The following is a 15587-nucleotide window of genomic DNA, read 5'->3' as shown; positions in this document are numbered from 1 at the left end:
AAAAGCAGATAGGGTCATGGGCTGGCAAATTACAAAAACCTCATGAAGCTGTACTGCAAGAAGGGCCTAGGAAATGTGCTTTTCAAAAACGGAGGAGCCCGGAGATGGCTCACTCGGTAAAGTGCTTGCTTTGCACGCCTGAAGACCTGAGTTCTAGCCTGGGGATGCAGAGATGAGCAGATAGATCCTTGGGGCTGGCTGACTAACCAGCCTAAATGAGAGACTCTCGAAAAGAAGGTGGGCAGAGCCTGAGGAAGAGTACCCAGTGTTGTCCCGGGGCTTCACAACTAACGTGTACACACATGAACACACACACACACACATACGCGGAATGATTCAAAATAAAACTGGCAAAGAAAGAAATGCTACCTTTTATAGCTTCCAGCTGTAGCGTCTCCTAAAAGCCATGCCGTAACTACTGACACAGCTGAGTAACCTTTACTGTTTCATCATCTGCGCTCTAGATAAAAATGTTTCTTAAGCTTGTTTGCTCATTTCCTCTACGCTGCTGCTCTGAGGACGCCCGGATTTCTCCCTGGAATGGGTAAATATCGTCTTTCTTGAGAAACTTGTGTGTTTTCCTTCCCTGGATCGAGATGTTCTTGGGTACCTCTTCTGCACTTGCTACTGGAGGGCTTGGTGCCAACCCCACTGCTCAGGGAAGATAAGCCCCCCTCCCTGCCCCCCCCCCCGCACGTCTTCCCTGAGCTCTCTGCTAGTGCCATCTCCCTTTCCTTACCCTTGAGCCCGTTCTCTGAACTGCAGTTTACTGCCCTTTCCATTTGATCATGTATGGTGTGGTTGTGAAACGTAAGCTGGAACCAGATGTTTCCCTAAGTAAACGTCCATGCAGACAAATGGACAGTTCCCGGTTCTAAACGACACTTCTGCCTTCTACAAACTGAATTCTCCGGATTGCGCCATTAGTTGATTTCACAAATACCCTTTCACACGTTCAGAAATGGTACATTCTAGCTCTCCGAGCCATCTCAAATTTCATAGTAAGTAACCCCCAACCATTTTTGGTTAGCAGATTAGTTCAGTGCCCCCTACTTCTTGGTTGAAATGTCAGTCAGTACCCAGCAAGGAGTAGAATGCATAGATGTGAAGAGAAACTTCCCTGGCCCCATCAGAGCCTTCCTGGTCCCCAGGCTCTTGTTCAGTCCCTCGTGACTCAGCTAGAGGACGAGTCCCATCTGAACAAGGGCAGAGAGTCCACCGGAAGAGAAAGCAAACTGTAAGCTGCGAAGCGCACCGGGTCAACTTTCCAGACAGGAAGCTCTGAGCAGTGTGACCGCCATGCCTGCAGTGAGGGGGCATTCCATCTCTCTCCAGCCACATCCAGGCTCGCTCCTCCTCTCTGCTGGTCACTCTTTCTGTGCCCTGCATGTTCCCCAGCTGTGCCCCCCAACAGACCCAATGGCTCTGTTAAAGTCCCATTGCAGCTGCCTTTTCTAGGTACCCTAAGCATAGCATCCCTACCATGGTCCCATGACCCTTCTGGTTTATTCCATCTGCCCCTTTAGCTTTGCTCTTAGGACCAGCCATTGTGTGTCATGTCACACAATGGGGTTGTGGGCACCATCCTCCAAGCCAAACTTCTGCCATCTTCACAAAATCAGTGATGCCTCCTTTGAGAATTCATCTCGGTGGGGCCTACCAACTGTTGACATGTTCACATCTTCCCCAGGGAAGCAATTTTAGAGATGGCGTTTGTAATGCCATACTGAATCTCTTGGTTCAACAGGACTCATGTATAACAGGTTCAATAAAAGCCTAAAATAAATACAGAAGGATCGAGTGGATGAATGGTTCTTAGAGCTGATTGGACACTCAGCGGCTCCCGGCACAGCCTGGCTCATTAACGTGTGGTTTTGACAGTGGTGTATCATCCAGGGTTTCTCCCGCATTCTGATGTCCATGAATTTCTCTGTCTCATGGTACTGTCTTCTCTCTTAGTAGAACAGGCCCACCATTGACTGTTTTATTTCCTCTCCACCTAGATTTTAAAGAAATCTTGCATCGAAATTCTGGCCGCTGAACCATCTACCATATGCGCAGGAGGTAAATGAAAACTAAGTGCTCACCGCTTCCATTTGGTTGCTATTTCGAGCTCAAATCTCTATTTGCTTCTTGTGTAAGGGCGTAGAAGTGGGACAAGAGGCAGGTAGGTGTGACTACCAAAATCAGAAATTGCTAATTAAATCTGCTGTGAGGAAAAGAAAAGAAAGGAGAACCATGTCAGTTCCCGGGAAGTCTAAAATCAGCTGTCAAAATCCCCTTCTTTCGCGGAACATGAGTACAAGGAACGTGTAGAAACACTGGGTTCTCACCTTGATGCAAGGCTGATCCCAGCACCACCCCGCCTGTGACCGCCCTGCAGACCACACCAGGGGTCACAGTGAGCCCTGGGCCGCCCTTGGAATTTTGTTCTTAAGTATTCTGTGTACTCGGTACATTTATTTGGCCTAACTCTTCCATCTACCAGGACTCACAAAATAGTGGTAGAGAATTCCAGGCATCACCGTAAGGTCTGCTAGAATGTATCATCAGTGGAGGAACTCTCCAGAGAGCAGCCTTTGCTTTGAATCCCAGTATCATCTCCAAGTGATGAAGACTGGGGCTTTGGCCAGCTTTGCAGTATGGGCTCCTCCCACTTTAAGGGTGTGCTCTCCCGATGCACAGGCGTCAGCTCTGTTTCAGCCATGTAATGGGCTTTTTAACCTGCTGCGGGCCAGGCACATTGCTGGGTGCTGGGTATATGAAAATGGACTCTGTGGGTCCCTGTCCCCCTGAACCTTTTGTCTTTCACTATTGAGAGTCCCTGTTGATGCTCGAGTTCTAGCCTCTCTGAAGACCAAATGCCAGACATTGATTATCAACGCCCAACCCGGATGAGACAGTAGATCCTGCAGAAAAGCTCGCTTATGGCATATTTTACTGGTATAATCAAGGCGCTTGCTTAAGGATTTCCTTCTCAATTCTTATTTGGATTTTAGAGCAATTGAAAATGGCCAAGGAGGCAGACACTAAATCTGTGTCAACATCACATTAAATGCATACATGTTAGCAAGAATCAATGCTTATGTAAGTGTGCACATATGTATAAACTCCATACATATATTAATGCTTATGTGAACACGTGAATACATACATGTAGGTATACATACACATGTATGTAAAGTTGTTAGCAAAATACATAGTGGCTATACTGAGCTATGTGTTAATTTACCAAGGAAAAGCAATTTAAAAAGATTTCCTTTCTATATTCAAATAATTGATTTTTTGGCAGCACAAATGGCAGGGGACTGTGTTCACCACAGGGCACACTCCAGGAGAATGTCTTCAAAGAAAGCCTGGGGGGTGATTTACATGTACAGTCCCATCACTTGGGAGGCTGAAGCAGGAGGATGGCCAGTTCAAGGGTAGCCTGAGCTCCACAGTGCACCGTGTAAGGAAGAAGTGGTGGCCTGGAGGGACAGTTAAGGGATTAAGAACACTTGCTGCTCCGGCAGAAGACCCTGGTTCCCAGCCCCCACAGGGTGTTCACAGCCATCTCTAACTCTCGCTCCAGGGACCTGATGCCCTTTTCTGATGAAACTCCAAGAATATCAAGCACACACTTGGTGCACACTCATCCTTGCAGGCAAAACACACACACACACACACACACACATAAAATTAATAAATCAAAAACACAGGGGAGGGAAATTTGCCAAAAGATATGATCACATAAACACATGCCAGGGTGTTGTAAAGGGCTGTGCAGAGCAGAGCCTAAACTGGACTGGAAGACTTCAAGGTCAGTCACCCTGAGCTTTGGAAGCGTTTTGTAAAGGAGTGGACTGTTCGGAGGACTTGAACTTCATGTATTGTGTGTGAATACAATGTGTTTTTTATAATCCGGAACTTTAAAGTAATTAGAAGACAAGGAAGTCCCTTGATTGTGCGATTATCTCATGCGTGATGAAAACCCAGGCTTTGGCTTTGCAACCTTGGCTGTGGAGCAGCCCTGTGATCCATCAGAAAGCCTGCAGGGGATGGGCAGCTTCTCATTCTCGAGAATCATTAGCTCCTTCCCCTAAGCACTGTATTTCTCTCCCTGTCCCACTGCCTAGCAGAGTTCCTGGCACTAAATTGGCCATTAGTAAAATCTGATGAGTGTCTTCATTTAACAATACCTCTGGCTTTTCTCTGTTTGATCCTTTTTAGCTCCTTCCATACAACCGTAAGAGGGCCATCCACTTTTTAACTGTTTAACTAGAATAAAACGCAATTTAAAAAAGCAATAGCCATTTAGACAATAGAAAAAAAAAACCCTCCTCAATAATTCTAGACTCAATAAATTACTTAGTCTCCCTCACATACTGTTAGGGTGTTCGAGACAATTTTAAAAATTGTATACATAAACTTAATGTATACGGCGCAGAAGTACTAGGGCCCCCGAGATCTGCCAGATTCTCTGAGTGGGCTGTCCAGTGGCAGGTACTGTGTGAGACAGCAGGATACAGAGAGGAATAAGGTTCTTACAGGATAATTACTAAGGGTAGAATTTGAGCTCAAATAGCCAGCTTCATACACAAACAGGTTTAGGGAAAACCTGATTTCATTGATACAGGGGAATAAAAGCACATGTCACCAAAGGATGTGTCAATAACCCAAGTGCCTGAGGAGCAGAGCCTTTGCAGAACACATCCAGGCTCGGACTGCCAGTCTGCAGGCTTGGAGTGATCGTCCCATGCATTCTTTTTTATCCACACTGCTGTTTTTAAAGATACAGTTACTATGTTCAAACACCAATGTACTTAAGGAGTCCAATTTTTGTACTATCTTGGAAAATCAAACCTAATGACAGTGGCGCTGTATTTGCTCCAGGATAGCTGTTATTGGGAATAAGTGACCAATATGTGTGTATTTCTTCCCACTCAATAGCCCCTTTCCACTCCCTGTTGTCACCCCCCACTCATGGCCCTTCTGCTCACTCCTTTGTCTGGATTCAGTCCCTGTTCCAGAGCACACAGTAGTCACCTGCTGTGTGGCTGCTTTGACACCACCATCGTTTAAATAACTTGGTTCCTTTCCAACACAGATGCCTTTGAAGGTTCTTATAAACCATTCGTGCGTGTCCAGGTCTGTGTGGTTAGGAAAGTCAGCCCATCTATAGGCTGCTCCACCTACTTGAACCCCTGTTTAAGAAACACACACCGTGCCGAGCTCAGTGGGTCTCAGGCTCAGAGTTCACCGAATACTTCATAAGCACGGACTCCAGGCAAGAACTGATTGGGATCCAGTCTGGTCTGCATTTAAAGTCCTTACCAGCACTTCTGGAAAGGAAGCCATAGCAGTCCCTCACATGACTTTTCAGAGACAGTTGGAGTTTCCCCCTGTTTCCCACTGCTTCTGATGAGGCAGGGAAGGTGTATACAAGAGCAAACCATTTCTGCTTTCATGTCTGATATTGAGATTTAGATGCCTGATGGAGACTCATTCGAGCAAAGTCAGAAGGTGGTCTTATTTCTTGACCTGCTTGGTGTTCTGCAACGCATTCATGCCTGCAGCTAGACCCTCTTCTGAGTGGAATGTTTCATGGTCTTCTAGACACACACACTCCCCTTAGTTTAAGATATTTCTGATTGGAGAAAAACTCTCATGTACTGGCAATGAAAATGCCAAGTGGGAAGCCCACAGTGAAGACCAGTTTCTTAAAAAGTTAAACATACACTGACTGAATGGCCCAGCCTTGCCATCCCTAGACGTCTGCCCAAAATAAAAGGGAAAATGAAACCTATGATCAGATGAAACCAATAGGTAGTTGCCCATACTAGCTCTATTTTTAATAGACCCAAAGCTGCAAACCACTCACATATTCATGAGCAAGTGAATGGACAAAAATATTATTTTTTCTATATGTTGGAATAATACTCATCCCTAAAACAAGCCCTGGGTAAACCTCAGAGTAAGTACAGGTGAGCCTTAATCGCGCTGATGGGAGAGCCAAGCCGAACGCTTGTTTGTGTGACCCCATTCGATGAACTCCTAGAACGCTGGACCTGATTGATGCTTTATTAGAAAGCAGATCAGCAGCTAACAGGGAGAGATGGCAGAAGCAGTGATGGTGGTAAAGAGGTCGCCATCCTGTCTGCCTTACGTGTCTCTCATGTCAAGTCCTACCCTCCCCGTGCATGCTCATGTACCCCAGTTATGACTCACAGACCTTGTTGTAAAATCCCAATGTGCCAAAGAATGTTAGGTGGTGCAATAAGCATTTACCAGGAATGAAAACCCAAACCGACTTCCAGGATGAAGTTGCCCTGACTGTCGTGGGACACAGCAGTATTGAGAGAGCAGAGCAAGGGGGAAATATGCAAATATCTCTCGTTCTAGTCCAGTGAGTGATGGGAAGCCATCCCGAAACTATGTGTTTTAGTTTAAAAATCAAAAGCCAAAAGGAAGAAACTGAAGAAAAGGAGCATGTAAAGTAGGTTTGTCAAACCCCTTTCTTTTTTGCTCTTTTTTAATCACAAACTATGAAATTTGCCCCTCTAAAGCACACAGTTGATTTGATGTTGTTAATATCAATGTTGTGTGGCCACAGCAGCCACCTAATTCCATAATTCGTTCATCACCCAGAAAGAAAGAAGCTGTACCTAGTGAGCCATCATCCCATCCCCCACCACAGCCGCCACTAGGCTGCTTTCTGACTTTGCTAACTTGGGCAATTCACAAAAATGGAATCCTGCAACATGCAACCTTTTGCACCTGACTTCTTTCTTTGAACACAGTGTTTCTAAGGTTTCCATGTTACAGCATGCATCGGAACCTGGTCTCTTTATGGTTAGGTAATATCCTGTTATATAGAGAAATCTTATTTATCAGTTAATGGGTATCAGCTATTTCTATTACAGGCTCTTATGAACAGTGCTATTGTGAGTTCCTGTGCAAATTTTTATGTGGACACACAGCATTCATTTCTCCTGGATATCTATCTATGTTGCCTGAGTTTTCTGTCCCACCAGGTCCCGTAGCCGTTCAGTCCCAAAGAAATACACAGAGACCTGCATTAATTATAAACTGGTTGGCCTAGTAGCTCAGGATTCTTATTAACTCTTACATCCTACATTAACCCATAATTCTTGTCTGTAATGACCATGTGGCGTGGTACCTTTTATCAGTGAGGCATTCTCATCTTCTTTCTCCTGTGTCTGTCTGGGTGAAGATTGTAGACTGAGCATTTCCTCTTCCCAGAATTCTCCTGTTCTCATCACCACCTATACTTCCTGCCTGGTCAGCCCACCTATATTTCCTGCCTGGCTACTGGCCAATCAGCATTTTATTAAAGCAATACAACTGACAAATCTTTGCAGGGTACAAAACCATTGTCCCACAACGTATCTAGGAGCAGAAAGTTCGGTTCATAGTGTAATCATATTCAAAAATTTGAGGAACAGCCAGACCATTGCCAAAGAGATTTACCATTTTACAGTCCCACTAACAATGCACATGGATTTTCCTTTCTTCACCTAGTCCTGTTACTTTCAGTATAGCCGTCGTATCAGCTATGAAATAGTATTGCAGTTTTTATTTGCATTTCCATAATGACTAATGATGTTGAACATATTTTCATTTGTTGACCTCAAAAAGTACCCAGATTAGACCTGGCTGGGACCTGAACATGTGAGCATCTTGCCTTCCCCCATTTTGTTCTTTCCGTCATCCATTGAGCTTACATGGTGGGAAACCCACCCCAGGTTGGCAGGACAGCGTCTAGAAGACATAGAAAAGCTAACATCTCTCATCAAGAACCTTAAGTTACATGTTTTCTGCCTTGCCTTTGTCTTGAGGATACATACCTTAAAGGAGAAATATCACCAAAGATTAAATCAAAGACATAAACAATTTTCCCTGAAGGCTCACAGTCCATCCAGAAACTTCCTGAAGGAGCTGGTATCCTACAGAGAATCCTGTGTTCACATTTTCTGTACACACCAAACTGTATAGACTATGAAGGGTCAGTTGTAGGGCTCTGGGGATAAGGCACATTAGAGTGAGATGATCTGGATGGGTTGTATCCTGGTTCCTCCTTGCTACAGATCCATTGCACAGAGCTGGATTACATAACTTCTTTATACAAGAATCTGGCATTCCAATGCGGCTGCTGGGTCAGATCTTTGAGCTGTTCTGGAAACCAAATGTTTGTGCTAACGGGGAAATTGTGCCAGGCAGGGTAGGAGCCTGCGTCTCACTCCTGCATCTTCTCCCCATGCCTAAATGGTTGCATGGTTTGGTTCCTATCGTGGGCCCCTGATGTCTTCCTTCCTCTACTCCCTGAGGCTGGGCCAACCAGACATGTGTGGAGCTGCTTTTATAGAGGGTTCGACAGCTGAGCTGGCAGTGCCGAACATGGTGTTAGAGAAGGGAGTTTGGCGTGCAGCCTGTGTCCAGCATCTCTGCTCCCTTTGCTGATCTCTGAGGAAATGAGAGGGAGGCCAAAGGCAAGGTAGAAAACATGCGGAATCGGCAGAAGTGTCGACCAGATGTCTGTATGTCTGGCATTCAAACCAGAGACCCAAGATAGGTTTCCCCAAGCTTCATTGAGGAAATAAGATGCAGTAAGAGACTTCCCATCCACCTAACCAGCCGATGATCAGAGATGGGCCAGGATGGGAAGCATCTGAAGTTTTCAATCCACCTTTCTAAACTTAGCAATAGCTTGTAAGTGTCAACACGCATGTATAAATCCTCACTGCTCGTGACTGTAGCCCTGAAAAACCACACTGATTAGTAAAGTCCCCAACCAAGGTTCTGACCCTGAGGATATGAGTCCAGTTTTGCTAGCTCTGGGTAAATCATCAAAAGGTTGCAATCTTAATTCCTGTTCTCTTCTGGCCCCAGTTCTCCTGAGCGCCCTCCTTATGTGCACTCTCAACCCCCGTGCCTCTGGGTTCCTCACAGCTAGTTTCCTGTTTCGTGTGTGGGTCAGCCTAACACAACTGACAGATGAGCACACCTGCCCAAAGTTAGTCCTGTGATGGGCGTTAAAGAAATCATACCGCAACTCCTTCCTTACTCAAGGTTCACAACACAGTGAGCTTCCGTTTTCTGTTTCAGCCAGATGGTCTTAAGAGGATAGTGAGTGACTGCTAAGCTAGTGGCCCCTGGTGCCTGGCTGCCCTGGATTCCAGATCAGGTCTGAGGGTTTTTAAATTGGTGTGATCTTGAGCAATTACATAACCTCTCTGAGATCACTCTCTCAGCTACACTCCCTGGCCTGCAGGGGATGGAAATGACATCAGATCCATACAACTCTCACCACTGGGCTGGCACAGCGAGGGACCATCAACTATCACTTATTGCTTTGGCAAACAAGATCTTTGAATTCCATGGGAATGAAAGTGACATAAACTCATGACATTTATTTAACATTGAAAGAGTCCCATATGCTGGCTTTTTAATTCCATTTTTCTGCCAGTGAAGCCTCTATTCGGGTAGCAAGTTACTTTAGGTCCACTTTCACAGACACTGCAGCTTTTCTTCTGGGCTGGAGTTCAATTACAGGTTAAAGATAAAAAAACTTTTAAAACCAGTATGGTGGCATACACTTATAATTTTAACATCAGGAAGGCAAAGGCAAGTGGGGTTCATTGGCCCTTTAGCCTAGCCTACTCGGCAAGCCTAACGTCAGAGGTGGCCTTGCTTCGAAAACCAAGGTAGACAGCTCCTGAGGAACAACAGCGAAGGCTGTTCTCTGGCTGCCACATGCAGGTGCACAGGCTCACAGGAATAAATAAGTAAATGAATAAACTGAACAGATACTTGATATCATCAGACATAAACCAGTATTCTTAAGCACTTTAATAATTGGATTCTTTTTCTTGGTAGGACAATTTTAGTTTTTAAACCTACAACAATGGTAATCATACATCTAATAACTGTACATACATGAGTGTGCAGTTGATATGCGAGCCCATGGGGTCTCCTCTAGTCATGGAGAAATGGCCCTGTCCTGAAGGCCCAGTGTCAGTCCAAGCAGTCACACTGGACACCTGAGTATGACGACCCCTGGACCCTGCACTGCGCTGCACAGGACAGCCATGCATCCAGGAGAAGGGAAAGCTGCAAAAGTCACACCACTGCTAATTAAAGGAACACTTTTCTGATTGGGGAGAAAGAGACCAAAGGGCACTACATAGCTGCGTGCCCAGCAGTGGCTCACCACAGGCTCTATGTGCCATGGGCCGTAGTCCCCAAAACTCCTGCGGTATCTTAACTCTGAAGAAATCCTTTCAGGAGATTCCAAAATGTAAATCAGACTTGAGGGGGGATGTTGGGATGAAGTGGGGGACCCTTCTCTGGGTCTCCTCTGGCTGTTTTAGCATTGTCTAGACTTGAAAAATGGGTAAGATTCGAATAGAAATGGGGAGGACGGCAGTGCAGGCAGGAGCAGAAGCAGGGAGTGGCACTTCTGAGCAGGAAGCCGCGTCTTCCTTGAGAACACGGGAGAGAAGGGGTCAGTGAGCGGAAAGGAGCCTTCACGCTGTCCTTGTTCTCCTACCTGACCTGATCCCTGGGCTTCTGAAGCCTATGGACACAGCAGCCAGGGGCTCTGGAGCGGACAGAAAGCGAGTCCACAGGTGATGGTCCAGTAATGTGTGCTGTTGTTCCTGGTTTCAGAGTCTTTTCAAGTGGTCGTGAGAGGAAATGGTTTCCGGCACGCCCGCAATGTGGACAGGGTCCTCTGCAGCTTCAAGATCAATGACTCGGTCACACTCAGTAAGTCCTGGTAACTTGAGGGTGGGACGGGGACATTGCCAGCACAGCCACTTACAGTGGCCTTCAGAGAATTGCTCAGTGCTAAGGAGGCCTCCAGTGAGAACAATCGGTCCTGTTGTGCCCTTGCTTCTGACCAGAGTCTGACCACACTGGGTAGGAACAGCCCAAGGGTACCCAGCTTGGGGATCAGGACAAGGCTTGAGAAGAGCGCTCAGTGTCCCCCCCACACACACACAACATAGAGCCAGACCTAAGGAGGCAGGGAGTGCCTGTTCCCTTCTTATGGTTTATCAAGTCCCTCACCCCACCCCCGCTGACCCTGCAAGCCCTGCTTAGCTAGGGCCTGTGGAACTCAAGGCTTCTCAGCCAAGCACTGGAGATTCTAAAGAAAGAATAAAACAAGATGGTCTAAATTGATCAATCTTGAATAAAGCAAAAACCAGACTACTGGGCTTGCATGTGTAGATTCCAGGACTTTTTTTTGTAATCTGGAAGGTTCTTGATTAGAGTAGCCAAGAAACTCTCATTGTGGTGCAGACTTTGCATGAAGCAGGACAATGACAGTAAAACTAAAAGCATCTCATGAAGGAAAACAGGCTGTCACAGCAGCCGGGCCTCCGGGAGACCTTTGCAGCAGACAAGATCTGAATTTAAAGACAGTGACTCAGTGGCCGTCCAGGAGAGATGGGAGGTCTGCTTCCAGAAAGGCAGATGGCGGGAGTCTGGCTATTACTTGCATCTGGTGTCCATCATAAGGACAATTACTGGCTCCCTGTCTGTAGTGATAAACAGCAGCCACGCTGGGCTGCATTTTCCATCACGCTGTGTGCTCCTTGCTCTATCCTCTCTGCTCTGCAGCCCAGAGGTTTGGGAGGGAAGGAAGGCAGACCCCCCACCCACAGGCAGCTCACTGCTCACTCTGGGTTTTCTCCTCATACCCCCAGAAGAGAGAAGATCTAACTCTATTTTGATTAGGAAAGTTGAAGGGCACACCTTTTTTTCTCTCCTTGACACTTCAAACCCTCTTGATAGCTTAAACACAAGTGGTAGCTTCCTAACAGACATCTGGAATTTCTGGCTTGGGATAATATCAAACATTGAAAACATTCAGCTAGTTTTATTAAAAATTTGGAATGCTTTTGTATGTCGAAAATGTGTGTGCTTCTTGAAACCATTTTTCCATGTCCCTAAGCAGCCATAGTGTGGAAGCTGCTTCCTAAGCCTGTAAGTTCTCACTTTCCCTCCCGAGCTCAGACCCCAGGAAAGTCAAGAGCTCGGAGAATTTGAACTGGCCTCTATGGGGCAAACCATGTGTGTGTGTGTGTGTGTGTATGTGTGTGTGTATGTCGGGGGCACAACACATGGGTCAGAGGCACGCTGTAGCCGGCACTTGCCAGCTGATCAGTTTCTCACCCCTTTGCCTGCACTGCCTGTGCCCACTCACTCACAGACAAATACAGGCCACTGGACTAGGAGGGCACCTTGAACTCCAAACGCATCCCGCTCCAGCACACTGGGGACTGAAGAAGAAAGAGACAGTAAATTGATCCCAGAGAGACTTTGCCTGACACATAGCCACCCTGGATGCGGAAGGTGCTGAATTTACTCTCAGTTCAAATATTTAAAATCACTTAGAAACAAAATATCAGATAGGACTTCTTTGACACAGTGACACGCATCTCCATGACACGATGACACGCATCTCCATGTACAGATGTGACACGCATCTCCATGACAGTGACATGCATCTTCATGACACTGTGACACGCATCTTCATGACACTGTGACACGCATCTCCATGACACAGTGACACGCATCTCCATGTACAGATGTGACACGCATCTCCATGACAGTGACATGCATCTCCATGACACTGTGACACGCATCTCCATGACAGTGACATGCATCTCCATGACAGTGACACGCATCTCCATGACAGTGACACGCATCTCCATGACAGTGACACGCATCTCCATGACACTGTGACACGCATCTCCATGACACTGTGACACGCATCTCCATGACACTGTGACACGCATCTCCATGTACAGATGTGACACTCAATGTCATTCCAAGACTATGTCACTATGAAGAGGTGGTCACTTTAAAGTTGGAAGGAAATAGAGAGTCATCCCACCTCCTTCGCGATGTTGATCTGATGGTTCTACAACACCATCTTGTAAGTGGTGTTACCCTTCTAGGGAGCTAGCTGGTGTGGTTCCCACATGTGGAAGGCGGCTGTTGATGCTTGAAATGTATGATTGGGAAATTCGATTTAATTTCACTTATTTTTGTTTAAGTGCTCAAAACCGCACATGGCCAGTCTCTGGCACATTAGACAATGCTTGGCATCCTTAAAGACACCAGGAACTAAGGGCAACATTAACACTTTCAAATACTTTGGAATGATCTTGCATTCCTAAAAAAACAAGAGTTTTTAGTTTATTGCTAGACAACATTGCTAGACAATAGGGGGTTATTAAACTGAATGTTTCAGAATTAGTCCCTCAGTCATTTTTTTCTAATTTCCAATTAATTTTTAGCTAACATACAAATAATGGGTTTTGTTGAGATACTTTCGTACCTACTCATCACTGTTCTTTGCGTGTGCTCACCTCACCACTGCCCCCAGCTATAAGCACCTCTGTCCAGAGTTCAATGGCGACCATTAGAAAACATCCCAGGGAGCTGGAGGGTGACACAGCAGTTAAGAGCGCTGTCTGCTCTTCCAGAGGACCTTAGTGCAGTTCCCAGCACCCACATCAGGTGTCTCACAACCGTTTATAACTCCAGCGCCAAGGCATCAGCTCCCCCGCCCACGTATACATATAAAAATAAGTGAATAAAATCTTTTTTTTAAATAAAAATGTCCAGGGAAAATGTAACAAGCAAAATCTATTGAGAACAATTTGTCCAGACATACAGAATGACATATGAGTGACGTATAAGAAGAACCTTTGTGAGGACTATTTTAAAAATGAGAATAAATGTGTGGTCTAGACTCCAGGCGTAGGGTCGTCTCTGGAGACAAACACCAGGGAAGAGCCCTGGCTCAGCCACTGCCAGCTGTTGCAGGAACAGGTTATCCGACACTTTGTGTCTTGGTTTTTCTCTGTGTGATGCTTGTGGTGACAGCTTCTGTGTCCTAGGCTGTTAAGAGGCGCAGTGTGGCAGGCGGGACACATCACAGGCTTGGCTACGGACAGCCGCCCAGTCCTGACCACAGGTGCTATTTCATTATTACTAGGAACCATGTCACTCTTACTAAACAGAGAAATCAATGAGCATTGTAAAGATATCACTTATTTCAAATTTAATATTTACTTTTAGTACAATCCCAGCGAAAATCCCCATGCTGCTTTTTAAGTTAAAATAATTTTAAGCTTTATATGGAAGAATAAACTACAAGATTAGCCAAGTAAAATGCAGAAATTGCCTGAGCTGACTTTAGGACGAACCAAAAAAGCGTAGTCGTTCAAAGACTGTGTGACCAGTATAACTGGCAAACGGCAAAGGAACAGAGCCCTAAACAGAGCCAGATTCTGGCATGAACTTAGCGTTAAATTAAATGACCATTCCGGTCATGATGCTGGGACAGCTGGCTAGCTGCTTAGAAAAACGATGAAGTTTGATTTTTATCTTACACTTTACAGTTAAACAAATTCCAGATGACCTGAAAATTTTAATGTGAACATGAAAATATAAAATTTCTAGAAAAGTAAACGTTTGCATAATTACCCAGGGTATAAAGATGTTGAGCAAAAAGTGACTGGGCTTGAAGGAAAAATTTGATAGCATAAGCACATGTTTTGAAATGCTCCTATTACCAACCCAACAAAAATCAAAAGGAAAAGGAAATAAAGGAAAATTATTTATAATATATATAATACGGGGTCAAAAGTTTAGTATAAAGATATCTGCTGAAGTCAGGCATATAAAAATAAAAATTAAAAAAAAAAAGAAAGGAGGGAAATGGGGCTGATGTGATGGCTCAGCAGGGAAAACTGCAAGCCTGACGAGCCGAGTCCAATCCCGGGTCCCATAGTGGAGAGAGAGAACCACTGCTCAGAGTTCTCCTCTGACGAGCCGGGTCCAATCCCGGGTCCCACCGTGGAGAGAGAGAACAACTCCTCGGAGTTCTCCTCTGGCCTCTGTGCATGTGCACACAAATAGTAAAGTGGTTTACAAAAGTAAAAAACAAAAACAGGTGAAAAAAAAACTTCTAAGAAAAATAGTGGCCCACAACCCCACGGAAAGGGCTCAGTGTGAGCACGGCCAGGCAAGGGAGGCTGTCCTGGATTTTCCTTTGGTTTTATTCTTGGCACAAGTTCCCATGAAGCTCAAGTTGGCCCTGGTGTATCACGTAGATGAGGATTGCCTTGAATTCCTAATCCTTCAGCCTCCCAAGTACTGGGATGACAGGCATGTGCCACCATATCCAGTAGCAGTCAGGAAGGGTGGTAAAGACCCGGTGCCCAGAACTAGTAAGGAGGCAGGCAAAGGCGCTTTCACACATGGTCAGTGAGACACCATCAGACACCCCAGAAGGCAATTCTTGAAACGAGCCGACTGCTTTCACACAATTTTTTAATGAAGCAGAGTTGGGGTTTAAGATATAAAGATATCTTCATACAGGCATACGCATGAGGGTTAGAAGCAAGAGGGTGTAGGAAGAAAGTAAAACACGCCTGCAAGCATGAAGGTGGATTTCTCAAAGGAAAGTCTCGGAAAGAGAGACCCACCCCAGTGTGCTTGCGAATCCTTATGAGAGAGTGGCCTTCTATACATTCTTTATCTACATTTTAACCTCCACATCA

The 15587-nt window shown here is 45.6% G+C and overlaps 1 protein-coding gene across 2 annotated transcripts in view; it reads left to right on the top strand.

Moving 5' to 3' along the window:
* Antxr1 (ANTXR cell adhesion molecule 1) overlaps nucleotides 1–15587 on the top strand; it is a 182556-nt gene that overhangs the window by 62447 nt on the left and 104522 nt on the right. For both annotated transcript variants that reach the window (XM_050165398.1, XM_050165399.1), the window contains exons 9-10: nucleotides 2004–2064; nucleotides 10672–10770. In XM_050165398.1, coding sequence (XP_050021355.1) covers nucleotides 2004–2064; nucleotides 10672–10770 — 160 coding nt within the window. The remainder of the gene's footprint in view (nucleotides 1–2003; nucleotides 2065–10671; nucleotides 10771–15587) is intronic.

This window comes from Alexandromys fortis, unplaced genomic scaffold, assembly GCF_014885135.2.
Source record: "Alexandromys fortis isolate MF-2015 unplaced genomic scaffold, M_Fortis_MF-2015_v1.1 scaffold_158, whole genome shotgun sequence".
Taxonomy (NCBI): domain Eukaryota; kingdom Metazoa; phylum Chordata; class Mammalia; order Rodentia; family Cricetidae; genus Alexandromys; species Alexandromys fortis.
The sequence above is the reverse complement of the archived record's forward strand: the minus strand, read 5'-3'. Positions and strand labels throughout refer to the sequence as shown.